The 19,939-nt window shown below is 40.3% G+C and overlaps 1 protein-coding gene across 1 annotated transcript; it reads left to right on the top strand.

Annotated features, from left to right (window-relative positions):
* The first annotated feature begins 1,123 nt into the window (after positions 1-1,123).
* On the top strand, positions 1,124-18,492 carry ar (androgen receptor). The gene is made up of 8 exons (XM_084698398.1): positions 1,124-2,978; positions 7,923-8,074; positions 8,915-9,031; positions 12,967-13,245; positions 13,502-13,646; positions 14,434-14,564; positions 14,944-15,095; positions 15,280-18,492. Exons 1-8 carry the CDS (start codon positions 1,582-1,584, stop codon positions 15,436-15,438), a joined length of 2,532 nt encoding a protein of 843 aa, XP_084554524.1. The 5' UTR covers positions 1,124-1,581; the 3' UTR covers positions 15,439-18,492.
* The last annotated feature ends 1,447 nt before the right edge of the window (positions 18,493-19,939 follow it).

The following is a 19,939-nucleotide window of genomic DNA, read 5'->3' as shown; positions in this document are numbered from 1 at the left end:
GCAGCTAGATAAATGAAAGGGGGGTTATTTGGTTGGAGGCCCAGGAGTACCCTGAGAGAAAAATATGAGAAAGCCCTGACTTCAATTTGCTCAAACACATCTGAGCATGCCAAAATCCTTCTGGGAGAATGTTCTGTGGACAGATGAGACCAAATTACATCTGTTCGGTAAAGCACCCAATCTCTCTAGTTACAGAAAACATAATGAAGCAAAAACATGGAGAAAGAGTGACGTTCTGGGGTTACTTTGCTTCCTCTCACCCTGAGGGCACTGAACGTGTGCCTGGCATCATGTCATCAGGTGACTAAAAAGGTATTTAGGAGCGCCATTTCAGACCCAGTGTTGGAAAGCTCAGTCTTCATCGAAGGTCTTGGGTCTTCCAGCAGAACAGAGACCCCAAACCAAACTTCAAAAAGCACCCAGGAATGGTTTAAGAAAATATTCTAGACTGTTTTGATGTTCCCAGCAATGAGACCAGATCTCAATCCCATAGAAAGCTTGTGGATAGATCTGAAAACAGCAGTTAGAAAGCACCCTTCTATTCTGGGAGAACTAGAGAAATTTGCAGCAGAGGAGTGGGACAAACTGCCAAAATAGAGAGGGAGAACTTGATTGCAGTTCTCCTGACCAAAGGCTGTGTTACCAAATATTAAGTCTAGGGTTAGAAATGCTGATGTGAATAGGGTGATTTTATCTATTTGTTTTTCTGTCCAATTTCTGCCCATTACATAGCCTTCTGAATCAAATACAAAGGTTATGTCATTTTAGGATTATTGTGGAGATTAAATACTTCGTTCAATTTTAACTTATGTAAATTTTTGAGTTGAGCATAGGCCTACTAAAACTTTACTAGACTACAGTAAATATTGACTTTCTTTAAATGACATTGAAAACTGGAATTACTCCAAGGAATGTTTTATTTAGTATGCTAGCGTGGGGTGCTAAACTCACAAACCGACCACAAAAGCGCTCAGGGACTTTGAAAGTAAACTTCGTCCCCGTGAAGTCTCGCAACAAGTCAAACATTGAAATCAAAAGTCTGTTTTATAAGGCTTTGGATGCACATGACAGGATGGTAGGGGTTAAGAGTTTTGGTAAAACCTTTCAGCGTAGTCAAGGCATGGGTGAAACTGTAGCGCAACTCTAGATTGGTCGGACCGTCTCTCACAAGTGAATGTTAGACCACGACAGTCGACCGCGGAATCATCTCTTAACATGTTTACTTTTTTCCTTCGGTAGAACTAGAACGAGTCCTACGCGTGAGTGTACGTTTTCAAAAGCTATGTTTTTGTACTTTTTACACAAAGACAGGCTACCGAAGTCTGTTCCACGCCCAACGGAATAAAACTTTTAATTTTCAAAGTTTGTATGCGTTTAAGAAACCGTTTACCATTAACCTGCAATCAGCCCTGACTTGTGTTGCCATCCTATTTGAGTTGTCTACGGTATATTTGACTGAAGTTGATTGTGTGCGATGATGGAATTTTATTTAAATACATAAATTCTGTTCAAACCTTTTTAGATTTTCAACAATATTACTGACGACTCACCGTGAGCGTCGTTTCTGGAGTTGCCTATAATATGGAGATTCCCGTTCCATTAGGAGGAGTTTGTGACTCCCCTAATATAGTTTTTCGAGGACCTTACCAAAACGTTTTTCACAACGTGCGAGTTCCGCTGCCGAATAACGCTGTCAACGAAAGCTTGGACTACAGTAGTTCCAAGTACAGTTTCTTGCAAAATAAGCACTCCTGGGAGATGTGCCAAACTAATCGACAATCACCCCGCAAAGAAATATGGCCAGGGACTGCTCGTAATTCAGATACCGAGGTAAGAGAAGGTGACAGTATTGGTTTTTACAGAACACTCGAAGCACAAGCAAGTCGTATCCATTTTGTTAAAAGCTCAACAGCAACAAAAAACGGTCTGAATGGATCAGACATTGCAGACAACGGATCCTGTTGCACTGTCCCGCAAGTATTCACGGAAAAACAACGCTGTCAACCAGCTGTGCCCCGTCACGGAAAGGAGTTAAGTCCTAACGGTGACGCCTGTGCGGCGAGTACCTGCTCCAACGCTGCCTGCACCACCATCTCAGAAACGGCGAGGGAGCTGTGCAAGGCTGTCTCTGTGTCTCTTGGACTTAACATGGACTCGAATGAGATGACTGATATGGGACATAATCACAGTTTCTCCATCTCAAATGACCAAACTCAAGGAAACTACTTGTTTGACGTTCCTTTAATTGATTGTCCTGGGTCTGGAAAAGCTACCTCAGATTACAAGTGCCCTATTGATCGCGGTCCCAGATCACTACAAAGCGATAAAGAAATTCCGATATATAAAAGTTCCACGGTCACTGAAATTGCAGAGAACTCTGCGGCTCTCCAGCATGTCGGTTCCGCACACCAATCTATGGACGGGCAGGAGTTTGGACTGAGTATAAATGATGGTGACTTAACTTCAAAAGAAACTTCTATGAACAGAGAAGACGCGCCTTCTGTCTCTTGTCCCTTTGATCAACTTTTTTACGCTAACTTGCCACAATTCACTCAAAGTGACCCAGACAGCAGCTCGTCTCATGTCTTCTACAAACCCCTTGCTCAATTCGGTGAAACTGGAGAGACTATGGAGGATAAATATGTAGACTATCTCCATCAGCAACACAGTGTTAAGGTTAAATCTGAGGCCATCAATAATGAATCATCAGGAACACCCTGGGGCCTGCATTATAGGTACAATGAAAACGTACATTATGGACCCTCCAGACAGAACATGAATACATGTAATGCGGCACCAGAAGCAACTTTCATATGCAACCCGTATGAATACGACAAAGGGGGTCTCGTGCACCGCGAACGGACAAATCTCGAGGCGTGGTACCCCGGCGGGATTCTGGGACGGATGACCTACCCCAACTCCAACTGCATCAAGAATGAGGTTGGTGACTGGCTGGATGTAGCATACAGTGACCCCAGGTAAGTGTTTTTGAAATTACAATATGCAATAGGCCTATGTATTTGGAAATAGCCTATTGAATCGAATTATTTCACAGCTTTGCTATTCACCAATTAGTTTTCACGATAACTTAAACATTTACTTTATTTTGTATAGAGATGATGTCAGCAGGCATGCATGCAAACAACTCATTTTGCACCTTTGTACCTTCATTTGTATTAATCTTTGATGTGAACTGAGGAGTTCATTGACACATAGCCTTAATATATTTTTCCAAAAACGTCTCAAGAACATATACAGCAAAAAACAATTATTTAAAACTGTTAAGAAATGTTATATCAGCTGGAGGCCTGTTCAATATCTACACATATCAACATATTCTTCCAATCGTCAACAAATACAGAATGCAGCTAACTGAGACACACAGACACCCCCTCAAATAATAAAATAAAATAAAACAGTTCCCCAAAACGCAGGGTATAGTGACAGACACGAGGGAACTATTTTCACTTCTTGGAGACAAAGGATTGAGAAGCAGTGGATGTGCTTGGATTCAGAGCAGAGCAGTGGCTCATTGGGTATGGTGGTGAGGAAAGTGAAATGTTAACCTCATTTGACCCCTCATGCAGTTGTGATGTGTTATGATTCATGTCACCATCCGCCTCATAAGCAGTTTATACAAACCATATCAATAATAGGAAATGGTAGTAAAAGTAAGATTTGTAAATTAGATTCCCTATATAATATACATGTAATACATATTCAACATATAACATAAAAATAGGGATATTGTCATATTGATTTGTTTGTGAGACCTCAGGTATTTTTCTCTATAAAAAAGATGTCAGTTTTCGTTCGATATGAATAAAGTTTATGGTATAGACCTTTGTTTTTTTAATTAAATGAGAATAGCAAATCACTTTAATTACACTTGAGATCTCGCTCCCATTATTTCCACTCTTGGTCATTGATCCGTCCCTGTGTGTAATGTGTACATACTCTACGTAGAGTACAGACTGTATATTTCAATTTCATATTTTAATTACATTTTAAAAGATTTAATTGACACATTACTAGTTCGTAGTTTAATTGTAGTTTAAGCTGACTTGTACAGTGACCGTCCACTTTATGGCCTTCTGTAGAACCTATTTCTTTCTGGTCTGTTGTATTTAATTCTTTACCATTCTGCAGACATCCAATATCTGGTCTGCTGAGTCAAAACAGAAACACAGGTTTCTGGAGGTCATCAGGCCCCCTGAATGTTGTCAATTTCTGTTTCAATAATTCTGTGTTGGGTGTGAAAAAAGAAACAGCCTGTTTCAGCAGTTACCTCAACACAGTCTGCTCTATCTTTAGATCTTATCCGCACGTCATGAGAGACCTATTTACATATGTTGCACTATTAATGAAGATGCAGTGTATTTGTCCATTGAGCTTACACCATCATGAATACATTAATGAACACACAATTAGTGGATAGCTAGTAATCTCTCGATCTGTTTATCTGGTTAACTTTATGTCAAATCTTTACATTTGAGGTGCATCTGTTCCCTTCCTCGGGTGGCCTTCAGATCCCTCTTGTTCCACTGCGCTGTCTCTTCCGTGACTATGTCTAATTATTGCTCCGTAATAAAAAACATCAACAGAAGTAGGTGTCTGCCCACTATATTGTTTTGTTCCCTGTCCAGAGGCGATGTTTTAAATTAGTGTCATTATCTGAAAATCTTCCTAAATTTACCAGTGTGGTTTTGCATGTACATTCGTGTAGGTGGGAAGCTACAGTACATAGACGACTCTCCACGCTGCCTGTTATCTTGAGGTGGTGTAGTGGACATGTATACTGTCACTACAGATTTATGAATAGTTTACCATTTGCACAGATTCACCACACCTAGTGAGGCATTCATCCACTCCAAAATAAACTCTACATCGTTAAGTGCTGTGCTGATGTCAGTTTCACATTCTACATATGAACGTGGTTGTGGTTTCTGGATTCTAAGGTTAAATATAAACGTGTTAAGGATACCGTACGACATGAAGCACAGTTTTAGAATCGGACTGACCTGAACTATTGTATTCAGGTTGGTTGTATATACAGCATTGGCACATTATTTATCTCTTGATTTGAACACGTAAACTGTTCTCTTTTACGGCAACAGCTTCGAAAAAATACAAATTACTTCTTTATTACGATAAACGTAGAGCATTAGAAAGTACACCAGGGTGAAAACAGCGTGACGTTCTAAGGAGTTGGTGTTGCAGACGTCCACATAAAAGAGAAATTAAAATGGCTCCCGGGTCAGCTTTCTGTTCCAGACAATTGGTCTCTCTCCCTAGTTAGTCTTGCTTTAGTCCCTAACAGTGGTCTCTCTCCCTAGTTAGTCTTGCTTTAGTCCCTAACAGTGGTCTCTCTCCCTAGTTAGTCTTGCTTTAGTCCCTAACAGTGGTCTCTCTCCCTAGTTAGTCTTGCTTTAGTCCCTAACAGTGGTCTCTCTCCCTAGTTAGTCTTGCTTTAGTCCCTAACAGTGGTCTCTCTCCCTAGTTAGTCTTGCTTTAGTCCCTAACAGTGGTCTCTCTCCCTAGTTAGTCTTGCTTTAGTCCCTAACAGTGGTCTCTCTCCCTAGTTAGTCTTGCTTTAGTCCCTAACAGTGGTCTCTCTCCCTAGTTAGTCTTGCTTTAGTCCCTAACAGTGGTCTCTCTCCCTAGTTAGTCTTGCTCTAGTCCCTAACAGTGGTCTCTCTCCCTAGTTAGTCTTGCTTTAGTCCCTAACAGTGGTCTCTCTCCATAGTTAGTCTTGCTCTAGTCCCTAACAGTGGTCTCTCTCCCTAGTTAGTCTTGCTCTAGTCCCTAACAGTGGTCTCTCTCCCTAGTTAGTCTTGCTTTAGTCCCTAACAGTGGTCTCTCTCCATAGTTAGTCTTGCTCTAGTCCCTAACAGTGGTCTCTCTCCCTAGTTAGTCTTGCTTTAGTCCCTAACAGTGGTCTCTCTCCATAGTTAGTCTTGCTCTAGTCCCTAACAGTGGTCTCTCTCCCTAGTAAGTCTTGCTCTAGACCCTAACAGTGGTCTCTCTCCCTAGTTATTCTTGCTCTAGTCCCTAACAGTGGGGGATAGGGCGGTGTCACCTTATGATAGGTGGTTAAAAGTCAACGTAACTTATACACAGCTGTGATAGAACACTTTGTCATTTTAGAGGGGTTCTAAGAATTTGAATGGGCAATTTTTTGTTTACTCCCAGCACACGGCATAAACGAGAACCTTTGCGGTGTCGAACCACACATACGTAACTAGAAGAAAAAAAAATTGAAAGCAAGATGTTGCTTTCACACAGCTGTTGTCTATGCTATGGTGCCAGTGAGCGTTTGGTGAACACTCGGTCAATTATTAGTGTTGTCCTTGTCTGTTTAACACAACCTTGACATCTTAAGTTGCACGTCAACAAGGTTTAGTTATGTCTGTACAGACTGTCCCAATCTGTCCCTGTGGCTGTGCTGGTGTTGGATGTTGCCCTCCTGGTCCTGGGGCTGCGCTAGTGTTGGATGTTGCCCCCCTGGTCCTGGGGGTGCGCTGGTGTTGGATGTTGCCCTCCTGGTCCTGGGGCTGCGCTGGTGTTGGATGTTGCCCCCCGGGTCCTGGGGCTGCGCTGGTGTTGGATGTTGCCCCCCTGGTCCTGGGGCTGCGCTGGTGTTGGATGTTGCCCCCCTGGTCCTGGGGCTGCGCTGGTGTTGGATGTTGCCCTCCTGGTCCTGGGGCTGCGCTAGTGTTGGATGTTGCCCCCCTGGTCCTGGGGCTGCGCTGGTGTTGGATGTTGCCCTCCTGGTCCTGGGGCTGCGCTGGTGTTGGATGTTGCCCTCCTGGTCCTGGGGCTGCGCTGGTGTTGGATGTTGCCCCCCTGGTCCTGGGGCTGCTGTTCACACTTGTCTCACACCCTCTGCAGTTATCACACTCCTTGTCCTTATCTAATGGGAAATCAAGCTCCTTAAATGAGCCTGAGCAATGCTGCATACTTGGTCACATGGTCATAAGGATGTGGCTTTTGATAACTGTGAATCAGTGTAACTAGACTGAACCGTTTTCTGCAAAAGCTGATTTGTGAATCAGAATTGTTTTCTGCTGTTTGTTTTTAGTCACACAGTTTGTGTAGTCACACAGTTTGTGTAGTCAATTAGTGTATTCACACAAGTTGTGTGGTCACACAGGTTGTGTAGTCAGTTTGTGTATTCACACAGGTTGTGTAGTCACACAGGTTGTGTAGTCACCCACGTTGCTAAGGAAGAGAAGCTTAGAAGCGGGAGTAGGTACAGTAGTAGCAGGACACCAGATGCACAAACACAAACTGAAACAAAATGGCGCGTCCTCGGATGTCAGTGTCCTTTTTCCTGAATCTCCTGACAAACCCCAAACCATGTGCCCTCCTGCCACTTGCAACCTGCTCAGTGCTCCTGACTGTAACCCCCCCCCCACACACACACACACACACACACACACACTGGCCCATACGATCTGTTTGATGATGATGTGTAAGATGGTCTTCAGTCACATCTGCGATAGGTAACTCACTTGCTGTAGGTGTCACTTGGTGTGTGCCTTAAATTACTGCTGAGAATTTTTGTCATGATATAAATGAAGTTCTGGGTGTCCAGATAGTTTTGTGTACTGAATTGTTTCTCATTTGTATGTCAGTGGGTTATATAAGGTATTTTTTAGCACAGAACACTTTGCTTAGCTACATGCCCAGCAAAATGTTTAAAATTAATCAATGAATCTGCAATGGCAGACGTCCAGATAATTATCGCATATTCAAATTTAAATGAGTATATATATATATATATATATATATATATATTCAGACCACTTCATATTCAGGTTACTTAAAATGTAGCTGTTATTATGTAATTGCAGTGATGATGCATCGTTTGCGTGTTTAAGATTCGCCTGAATAGACATGTTTCTGCGTTTGTCTTGAAGGTTTGACAGTGGCAGGGAGCACATGTTCCCTATGGAATTCTTCTTCCCACCACAAAGAACCTGCTTGATCTGTGCCGACGAAGCTTCTGGCTGCCACTATGGCGCTCTCACCTGCGGCAGCTGCAAAGTGTTCTTTAAGAGAGCTGCAGAAGGTAAGGAAAACTGGGAATGTATTACCTTAGCAGCTTTCTGTGTACCACTGACAAGGCAAAGTTAAGCTAACCCAAGCTAAGCTAACAGGATCTTAAAGGACTATGGGAACTGTTGAAAGCTCTGTAGAGGAGACCCAGATATGGAAGGCGTTTTTGTCCTGAGTTTACGTTCTCAAAAGTGTGAAAGGAATTGAAACATGTAGAACCTCTCACACTATTTTTTTTACACATTTTTAGCCGGTAAGCCACCCGGTTTGATATATAAAGTTTCCAGCTCACACGCTCACACGCTGTATTTTTGCTGTAGTGACGCATCACGTCTAGTAAGACGCGGAAACCAGACACTGGTGTAATCGTAGATCACACCAAAGCTTTGCCCTCGTGGGAATAGTTTCAATCAGCACCCAAAAAAAACAAACATGTTTGAAATCCTCATTGCAAGGGTGTGAGGGTTTAAAGAGTACCACACAAGTCAGCAGCTACAGTGAAAGACCCAGAATCGTGGTTAAATAGGCTTTATTACCATGTAGTTTGTGGGGGCCAATTCTATAAACGCAGGACTGCAGTCTTCGGACTGCTCCCAGATGACTTGTTAGGCTCATAATTTTTTCTCTCCTGCTGAACTCAGAATGGAAACTTTGTAGAGACCATCAAGTAATGCCTTGTAAAATATATTTTTTATTAATTCACCATGCCACGATAAACGCATTTTAAATGTACTTGTTTGTAGAGTATTCATTTAGCTGCATCGGGAACATTGAACACTGATTTTAAAAGACAAATAAAGGAAGCATATAATCAAATAAAACATTTACATACATATATATTTTTTCCTTTTAGGGAAACAGAAATATCTATGTGCGAGCCGAAATGACTGCACCATCGACAAGCTCAGGAGGAAAAACTGCCCATCATGTCGCCTGAAGAAATGTTTTGAGGCGGGGATGACTCTGGGAGGTGAGTGAGAAACCCCTTTTAAATTTCCTGCATTTCAACCGAACTCCTGCTTCACTTAACACGTACGCCTCCATACAAAACCTCTTCCCTGTATGTCGGGAATTTCATATAGTATACCTGAGTATGCATGTAGTATACCTGAGTATGCATGTGTAATATTTCTGCTGATCCCGTAAGCCAATAAGAATGAACCCAGCGTGGATGATTACGAAAAACGGTCTGTCTCAGCCCAAGTACCCGATTTTCGGTGACTGTTGCATTCCCATCTTACACATTTAAGGTGTCTTCAAGTGCAGAATCACTATGGGAGATTCTTCCGCTAATCAAGCCCCTGACTGAGCCACAAGGCAATTTCAACCTCTTCCGTTCATTCTTCAGTCCCCCAGACATCGTCATATTAGACCCCTAAAGATAGACATGTGGTGGACTAATTTTTGTCTTGTGTTCAATTTTCACTCTCTACCATTTTCTCATTCGGGTAACAGTGAAAATTGTACCGAAGAGCAGAAAACTGACACGAGACGTATTAAAGGAGGATAAATGCTGGTAATTTAGCTACCAGCTGCTGACAAGCCCATGGGGGGAAAATGCGAAGTAATGCTGTGATTGTCAGTGAAAAGGCACACCTTCTCTTGCTGTAGTTACAAAGAGACCTCTCTCCTTCAAAGTCGCCTCTGTGAGATGTGTAATCCTCTCTGCACTTTCTTTCTGGGAAGTTTGTGACAGTAATTTGGAAACTCAGTGAAGATCTGAAAGACTCATCTTATCATCTTATCATAGAATGATGATGGATTTGATGGATTTATTATTCCTAAAAAATTGAAGAATCTTGTTGAGAATCATAGCATGCAGGTTTTCATTTGGAGCAGAGAATTCCATATGACCTTTTTTCAGGTTAATAATTACTGCACATCTCCAAATAGATATTCTGAATGTGGCAGTTAATTTGACCGATTCACCATAGATTCCATTTTGCTGACACACAATGCTACGCAAAAGCATTGGAACCCTGGCTGACCTCTCCCTACTTCTAGACTTCTATGTGCAGTTGCAGAGGAAATGTTGTGCGTTGACAGAGTATTTTCTGTAGGCAGTCTTTGTAATTAACCCCAGAATAATATGTATAGTATATTACAAAAACGGCTGGAGGTAATCAAAAGAGACAGAAATATTGGTTTCTCATGGGATTTGCCAGGAGGAAGATTGCTCACCCACCACACCAGCACCTGTTTACACTAATTATAACTCTGCTCATGTTCAGTTTAACTGTCTTTATTAAAGTAAATGATAATTTAAACAGGCAAATATGAATATTGATATTACTTTAGCAATAGCTTTGTGCGTCTAAAACATAACTGGTTTCGTGGCATGCTTAAAGGATACAATAAACTAATATACCAAAACTAGAGTGAAAATAAAAAAGAATAATAATATAAGTAGATCTTTTTATTGTTAGTATTATTATTTACATCAGTTGATATATATAAATAATTTGTATTATGGTTCATACTTGTTGTGTAAGAGAGCGTAACATCTGACTAGGCTACCTGTTTGAATTGGCTTTGCATCAATTTAAGGGAGGTAGTATGTTCAGGGCAGTGCAACCTGACCAACACTTTTGACTCCAGTATGTACTATCAAGAAGATAAGACACTAGGACAAGAAACATGTTTTCATGTGTGTGAAAATACTAGAAGGAATTACTAGATGGTGTTTTCAACTGAAGGATTCCCAGTCTTAGAAAATATACTTTTAATATTTCACGTAAAATATGATGTGTCAGACGTGTGATTATACGTAATTTGGCTGCCAATTATCTTTCAACTTTCTGTGATGTGCCAACTAACAAACGCAACAAAGTGACCTGGCAATGTTCCATCATCCACATTTCACATTGTACAAAGAGCAGTGCATAGATGGGTATAAATTAAACTTAAACAGTATATTTTCATAGGTACTTTTTGTATGTAATTACCTTTCCTATATGTGTACAATTGGACAGTATTTTAGTGTATATATTCCTGGCCAGTGCTCATAAAAGCTCAAGCAGTGAGCCAAGCTAGAGTTGGAATGGTTTTGGGCAGAGAAACTTCAGACGGGGGTTAATGGAGGTTATTGGTGTCAGTCCAACCATTCTCTCAACGGTGTTATATCATTTTCATTCCACAATATTTAGTTATCGTTTTGTCATTTACAACATCCCATATTCACAGGGCACTGAGAGAAATACAAGAATAATTTCTCCCACTTTCAACCAAGACCAGACCTACTAAAAGTGCACCCTGATATTTTTAGTAATTGATAGTCTACTCCGCATATGCCTCCAGGCCATGGATCTATAGTGAAGCAGAGTGGCTCTCATTATAGACCAACCCCTTATCCCCCTGATTCATTTAGTGGCCTACAAAGCTCAGCTAAACTTCTGACTTGAGAGATAGGCAGGCACCAGTCAGTCCCTCTCCAGAATTCGGTAAAACTCAGTCAAAAAGTACAGTCTTTTGAGACCAACATTGTCTGTCCCATTCAGTTTGAATAACTTGTATGACTGGTTATTGATCTGCTAAGGAGACATTGCATCCCTCCCTCAGACAGGTGTCATGGTAGCGAAAGCAGAAATAACTCGGAGAACCCAGAACTTGGAAACTCAAAAGAGAGTTTGTGTTATCCGGCAAAAATAAGTAGTTTGAGAGTAAATGGTGGATTGGAGACTTGTCTAGTCTTGACTGTAGTCACAGGGTTGGTTTCAGCACAGATTGTTTTAGATGTGGCAACTGATTTGCAGAATGTGGTTATTTCACTTGGATTCATTTGAGGCAAGAGACTTGTCACCCCTGTAAGAAAGACTTAGTGCTTTTTGAGTTAATTAGTGGAGGGTGTCAAGTGTCAAACATCTGTCACTTGTGGATCAGTTAGCAAACGGCTTATTTAGCATTGTTTTGTCAATGCATTCAGTTTAAATGCAGTGTTGCAACAGAAACATTTATAGCTGAACAGGTTCATTGCACTGGCCAGTTGGCCTAATGTGTGGCTGCAAGTTTGAAAGAAGTCCTGCTTCTGGACTTCTCTCCTTGGATGTGACAGTGAAGGAAAATATTTGTGGTTCACGGAGACATGCCTTACTAACCCCTTATCAAAATGCTATCTACCAGATGGGGCTCATCTGGTTTACTGCACTTTTATGAAATTGTAGGTATTTTTTAGCAGATTATTAGAAGTTTAGTGTGATCCTCGAGATCTACCTTACTCTTACGATTAACCAAAGTAATTATGGACTGCAATGCATTTTCCACATTGATTGCAGCAGAATTAGATGTTTGTAGATTTCAAGGGAGGATGAGGATGAACAACAGGACACAGATAGCGATTCACCTTTCCTGGGATCAGGGTTTTTTTTCTCCTGTTCACTCTAAACATTGTTGTGTTGTCGAGTGTAGTTGATAAGGGTATTTTTAAGAACCTCCGTTTTTAAGAACCTCATTCGTTAAACATGTTAATCTTGGTCTTCATTTTGACAGTTTTCTGTTTGAATGTATATATATTTTAAACCAGGCAACATTCCATGTTCATATTCATGTTCATATTCTGGAGCTGGCAGTGAAAAGTTTCAGGCCACTACAAATGCCCCTTTGTTACTTTAAATGTTCTCTCCAGAGACACTCTGAAACATGGAAAGGGATCCTTCACTTCATCACAGACCATTCTGGCTCAGCAAGGCTCAAGCTACCAGTGACTTATAGCTCAATCAACAGCAGATGTTAGAAAAGTTCAAAAAGCACTATATATTACGAAACGTTTTTGAATTTTGCCATTGTTTCAATTATTTGGGATCCTTTCACGTGGTATTTAAGAGCTGCAGAAGGATAACAGATGTACCGAATCTATTAACAGTGTTTCCCCTGCTGTTCCCTCTTTCCCTCTCTCTCCTGTTCCACCAGCTCGTAAACTCAAGAAGATCGGACAGCTGAAGACTCAGGAAGATGATCAGCCCAGCCAGGGTCATTCTGAGGCTGTCCAGGTCCTCTCTCCCAGGCCCAGCCTGAGCTTCCACTCCCAGCTGGTGTTCCTCAACATCCTGGAGTCCATCGAGCCCGAGGTGGTGAACGCCGGTCATGACCACGGACAGCCAGACTCCGCCGCCAACCTGCTCACCAGTCTCAACGAGCTCGGGGAGAGACAGCTGGTCAAGGTGGTGAAGTGGGCGAAAGGCCTGCCAGGTAGAGTGACACAACATGCAGGATGATGACGACTTCTGGTATCGTTTTTCACGAAAGGCCTTTGCGATGGTCGCCCTCCAGGCTGGAACTGCTTCAGCGTCTCTGTATACTGGAGTCCCCTGAGCGTCCACATCTAGGACATGATTGATTTTGAACTTTTTTGTGCTATTGTTTAATTTGATTTATCACATGTTCCACTGTAATAAGCAGTAATATTCATTATACACCTGCTCAACATTTCCCCAAATGTCCTCAGGGTTTCGAAATCTGCACGTGGACGACCAGATGACAGTCATTCAGCACTCCTGGATGGGGGTGATGGTGTTTGCCTTGGGATGGAGGTCCTACAAGAATGTCAACGGCAGAATGCTCTACTTTGCTCCTGATCTTGTGTTCAATGAGTATGTGCAGTTGTCTCATACTGAATTCAATTATCTCCACTAAATTATCTCATTGCCGCCAGGACACCCAGCACACTTTTGTTGCTACAGTATAATGTTTAGAAAGATTTACTCTACGGAATTGCCTCTTGGCTGTTATGTATGTGGCATATGCCAATTTCTCTCTCTCTCTCTCTCTCTCTCTCTCTCTCTCTCTCTCTCTCTCGCACACACAGCCTTCTAGAATTTCATGTGCGCAAACGGCTTATTTTTCAGTAGCATTTCATTTGTTTGTAAGTGCTACGATCATTAAGACCACTGTGAGGAAGAATATTGCTTCCATTAAATGGCTTGTGCTACAGGTGACACAATAATACTGATGGGTGGGAAGTTGAAATCTTGTATTTCTTGGCATCGGCAGTACCAAATATACAGTGCTATCAAACACACTTTTGCTGAGAAATATACAGTACATTACCAACAGAATTATATATATTTTTTGCGATACTGTTTCATCTTCATATCAGCGTAAGGCTTGTGCCACAATGTCTTAATATTACACAAAATTCCTAAGTATATATGGGTCCATTTACTGCATCATTCAGCCAATCTGGTCACACAGATATGGTAACTCTCCTCATTGTAACACGGTCACACACAAACCTGCCCCTTTCAACCTCTCTCCATCTACAGCAACACAGAGTAAAAGATTTAAAATGTCCTCCCCACCCCCCCGCCACCTATTCCCATAACCCTGTTGCTCTCCCTGACCTCACTGCCCTGCTCTCCCTCCCTCTTCTGTCCTCAGCCATCGGATGCATATTTCCTCCATGTACGAGCACTGTCTCCGGATGAGACACCTGTCCCAAGAGTTTGTGATGCTCCAGGTCACACAGGAGGAGTTTCTCTGCATGAAGGCCTTGCTTCTCTTCAGCATCAGTAAGTGACATGCCCTGACACGCCCTGGAGGTTCACCTCACTCACTGATGACGCCGGTGAAAAGCATTTTCCGTTGTTAAAGCAAGAACTGCAGCTGTTGCCACGACCCCAAGCTCACCTGTGTTTGTTTAGTTGGCAGTACCATTGATGTTGTCTTTGTTACTACCACTTCAATTATCAGTTATGCAGACTATTAGGAAATCAAATGTAGTGAATCCAGGTATGGATTACTATGTGTCAATGCTATGTTAGCTGAACTACATATCTGGTTAAGCGAATCACAGATCTACAGGCACATTTGAGTAAAGGGAGCTGCTCTTGAAGACAGTTATGGGGGTTATAGATGGTTGCACTTAGTAATGTGTCTTATCTCTTGCAGTTCCAGTAGAGGGTCTTAAGAGTCAAAAGTACTTTGATGAGTTGCGTTCTACCTACATCAATGAACTGGATCGTCTCATCAGCTATGGGAGAAAGCCAAACTGCTCACAAAGGTTCTATCAACTCACCCGCCTCCTGGATTCTCTCCAGCCGGTTAGTGTACAAAGTTTATTACAACACATCAACTATTACAGAAGGATTTGAATAAATAAACGACTAAAATCTCGGAATAATATCACAATTATTCTGAATGGTATCTCCGGCATTGCTTCAGCATGACAACATTGAGAAAACCTAGACTCAAAGTGATTTAACAACTCTATCTTTTCAATTTCAGACCGTAAGGAAACTCCAACAGTTTACTTTTGACCTCTTTGTCCAGGCTCAGTCCTTGCCTACTAAGGTCAGCTTCCCTGAGATGATTGCTGAGATCATTTCAGTACATGTGCCAAAGATCCTGGCAGGTTTAGCTAAACCAATTCTGTTCCACAAGTAGTGGGATTGATTATCATCTGAAGAAAAGAGCGGATCTGATCCTGCTTCTAAAAACGAAAGCCAAGGTTCTGTATTGCTTCCCTGCAATTCTGTTTCTTTTTCTTCAACTTACCTGATAGCTCAGTGTACCCTTTTATAATCATTACATCACCAGTAGCAGTAGTGTTCTTGCTTATCTGACATAATTGAGATCATTTTCTCAATTTGACAGCCAGGTTTTGGCATTTATCTCAAGAGTTGCAAAGTGTCACCTTGTTGACAGCCCCATCTCATATTTCTGGGGAAGGAAAATCACATAGTACTTCTAGGGTTATGTCCAAAGTCAGATGAAAACACCATACATTACTGATCGATTAACTCATCTATGCACAAATTGGAACATGTGAGATCTTGATATGTACATTTTGAATTGAAGCTAAGCAGAAGTTAAGCAGATAATTCCTGAATACTTCTTCATATACATACACAGTAGCTTATCTGTATTTAGTATCTGTTCCATTCATGGATTAGACTATGTACCCACAGTACAGTTATCACACATACAATACAAAATACATCAAAATAGTAGTTGCACTTACAGCTTTCTGGTATACAGTTTAGATCAGATACATATATACGCACAGCTCTTCTAATGATGCTGTCATGCTTTTATCTAGTTTTAATTTGTAAATTAATGTTTTTACCAGTTGCAAGCCGAGTTATTCTGTGGATCTCTCTGTTTAGAATTTAAAGATCAAACTCAAAGTGTAACTAGTTTAAATATTGTGTGACTAATAATCTCTGTATTTGAACACAAGTTATTAGTGGCATCTGAACAAAGATGAACTGGTCATCTTAAATCAGTGTTTGTTAAATTGAATGAATTTCATCTAAACATGACATGACTTGGCATATTAGTAGCAGTTGAAATGATATAAACATTGCAGTCAAAAAAAGCTATTTTTATGACCTTGACATTTGCGATAAGTAAAGTGTTATTTGGGATTCACAGAAACTTTACACTTTCTTTAATCCAGTTACAATATACTGTTAATGTGAATATAGCAACAATATTTTAAGACAATCTTGCTCACTGTACCAAGGACCGTGATTTGTGTTTGTGTTATTGCAATACCTGTGAGCTTTACTAACTGCATGCAGATTCCATGTGGCCCTTTGTCATTTTCTAAAACATAAAGGTGTACTGTATATCTTGCAAGTAGGCCCTATAGTACAACTATGATAGTTACTGTTTTCAATAATCTCTTGTCTAACTGCATGTTTAAATTGTATTAGTGTAGATTCAGTAAAGAAGTCAAATAGAAGTTAAATAGTATTGTGCTTGACCATGATCATTTGAAACATATACCATTTTGTCCACAAGGAGATAACTTTCTGTTAATTCAGGGTGATCAAAACAACAATAAGTGCCAAAATATGACTATTCTTTTGCCCTAGCTAATCACTGAGTCTCGGAACATCTGTAAATGTTCCGTGTAAAACCTGTAAATGTGTTAAATGTCTTAAACTTTCATGCTGCTTACACAAAAATAAAAAAAACTAATACACTTGGAATAACATTTTTATGACCTTGACACTTGATTAACGTATATTGGTTCAATAACAAATAAATCTGCAATTCAAAATTGAATTAGCATTCAAATTCACTTTGTATTTGACAGTCACAAGCACTATGCAATAACTTGCAGTTGTTCATCCATTTACAATAAGACTGGTCGTTAAAACATACATAAACTGTGAGAAGGTAACCAAGTATGTAATAACAACATGGTTTTGACAGAAACAACCCACTGAAAACTTAAAATATGAAAGTGTGTTTGACCAATCTTGTTGTAAAAGCAACAACATACATATATTTCAACTATTATTATTATGCTCGGGACTAAACAATGTATGTCTGTAATTATTTGCAGGCAATAAACCCCTGAGCTTTACAAATCCAAACTGCTGGGCATATAAGATAAACCAAAAGTAATTGAATAAAAAAAAAAGATGTAGCATTTGTTCATGTAATGTATATAATCTTTGCTAAGAGATACTGGAGTCTTAATTTGTCTGCAGTTTTAGTCCATTCAATTGGGCCAGATTACACATTTCACTAATACAGTTAACCTCTGTAGTTATACAGTAAGAAATATAGCAAGGAAGGAAGGAAGGGACAATTAATTCACTCAATAGCTTGCACCCTGACTGTTTTGCAAACAGTCAACACTGCATCCACATTGGGTAATATGCACTGCATGAGCAAATTCAATTATAAACGTTTATGATACAATTACACAGTAGTACAAAAGGATCACTGTAGTATCTTTGCTTTCTTTACCATTATCACCAGATTCCCCAAAATGGTGCTTCCAGTTAAAAAGGATCATACTCATGAATTACATCGCAGTTCTAATGGTTTTCATTAAAAAAACGTAGTTTGATCATTTCATGCTGGTTCACTGGTTTACTTTGAACAGGATTTTGTTCTGCAATAAGCTATTCCTCATTATTAACATTGAATTATAATCAACGTGAACCTTGTTAACTTGTTTCAAAATGTACCGACAATCTTTCTAAATTAACATGTTGATGCTGTTGATATAAAATTAGGTTATATATTAAGGTCCAATTTGAACTAACTGTATTTATAAATGTTATTAACTTGGCTATGTTCAAATGGTACAGTGACTTGTCAATGGTACTGATGACACACATCTTAATCTGTATTTTTAAGCAGATTTTTTATTTTATTTTTCCAATATCAGCTTCAGACATTTTCTTTATGACTTTTACTATCTTTTCAGTTTGAGTCATGTGTTTATGAGTTTACGTATTAGTGGAAGTGCAAAGTTGCATCTCTTTTAAGTAAATGTAGTCAAATATGACCATGCAGTTTTTAGAAGTGTTGTGACACCTGTAAAATGAGTCAGACTTAATTTCATAAGTCATTATCTGTAAATTGATGACCAGTTTTTTAAACAATTGGTATGATGTGTTTCTGGTCAGGGTTTGTGTAAACTGGGGGTTTGTTTGTGCTACTTTCCATATTATTAAACACTACAAAAACATGCGCCTGGTTAAGTGTGTGCTTGATTTTTTACTTTACACATCAGCTAAGGAACCAGGGGCAAATCTAGGTTCCCACTTTTGGGGGGCCTAAGCCCTAGATAAAACCTATTGTTTTCTTGTGACACAGCAAAACTAGGGGGGTCTGGGGGCATGTTCCCCCAGAATACATTTTTGAAAATATCCTTTTAAATAGTGTCCTCTAGTGGGGTTTAGGAAGAGAAATTAACATATTTAAAATATGAACTTTAAAAAAAAGTTTTTTTTAGTTTTTTTATAAAAAAGTTTTTTTTTTGTGTGTGGGGGGGGGGGGCTAATGACATTTCGGGGGGGGGGGGCTCAAGCCCCCCAAACATAGGGCTAGATACGCCCATGTAAGGAACTATTCAAATCAAATAGTATTTGTACGGCCCTCTTTACAAGCAATGTCCCTCACATACGTCCATAGAACTGCACTACACCCTCAAAGAAAAGGTAAACTCAGACAGAAGAAATTGAATAAACCTTGGGAGGAGCAATTCATTGGCCCAGTTTCATTTCATAAGCCTACAGTGGTGGGCAGGCCAGTTCCGTAAATCATTTACTTAAACTTTTGGAGTTAGCTATATTTGTCTCTCAATAGCAGCTTGCAGATTGACTTGCAAAACTCGTAGACTGTCGTCAGCCCTAAGCACGCAAACAAAATGAATGCATCGTTTTGAAGCTATGTGGGTCTGTGACGGAGAGGAGAGATGGAGATTTCTTTTCAAAGTAAATGTGGGTTTACTCACCTCTGAAGGGTCAAGTTCTTGATAATATTTCGGTCTTCCGTTTGCTCGAGTCTAAAATAAATACATACGTCATAAGTTATATTCGTCAGATGTTAAATATGGGAGTTGGTAAAAAAAATAAAATGGGTGATGGTGTCCTCGATTACGCGACACATCTCCACAAGATGAGAGCCACGTGGAGGAAGAAGCGTAATCGCTGGCTGATGCGTAAAAGGCGAAGGATGAGGCAGAGGTCTAAGTACATCGGCAATTTCCCTGTAGTTGTGAGCCCCTCCACGTGCTGGACCCACGCCTGTCATGAAGTGAGAACCAGATCCTGTCCAACTTACCATGAAGGCTGGCTGACTGCTCGAGAAGGGCACACCTGGACTTTGCCACCAGCCCAGCACTGACTGTTCTTACATGCCAGAATAAAAACATGGTTTATAAACGAAATAAATAAAATACAAAATATGGGAACAAGGTTGGAAGGTATGGGTATTTAGGCCTACAATATAACAATACCTATAGGCTACATGAATCTATAGTGGAATTTGAAATTCTTAAACATATCCAAAGGCTCAAATTAATTCGACATTTCATCACAAAGAAGACAGATTGTTCAGACAGTAATCATGTTGATATACGTCAAAGAGTATAGAAGTAATGCAAGTTATTTGTATAGGCTACGTTGAATAACTT

Source organism: Hypomesus nipponensis, chromosome 5, assembly GCF_054491055.1.
Source record: "Hypomesus nipponensis isolate SF chromosome 5, ASM5449105v1, whole genome shotgun sequence".
Taxonomy (NCBI): domain Eukaryota; kingdom Metazoa; phylum Chordata; class Actinopteri; order Osmeriformes; family Osmeridae; genus Hypomesus; species Hypomesus nipponensis.
The sequence above is the reverse complement of the archived record's forward strand: the minus strand, read 5'-3'. Positions and strand labels throughout refer to the sequence as shown.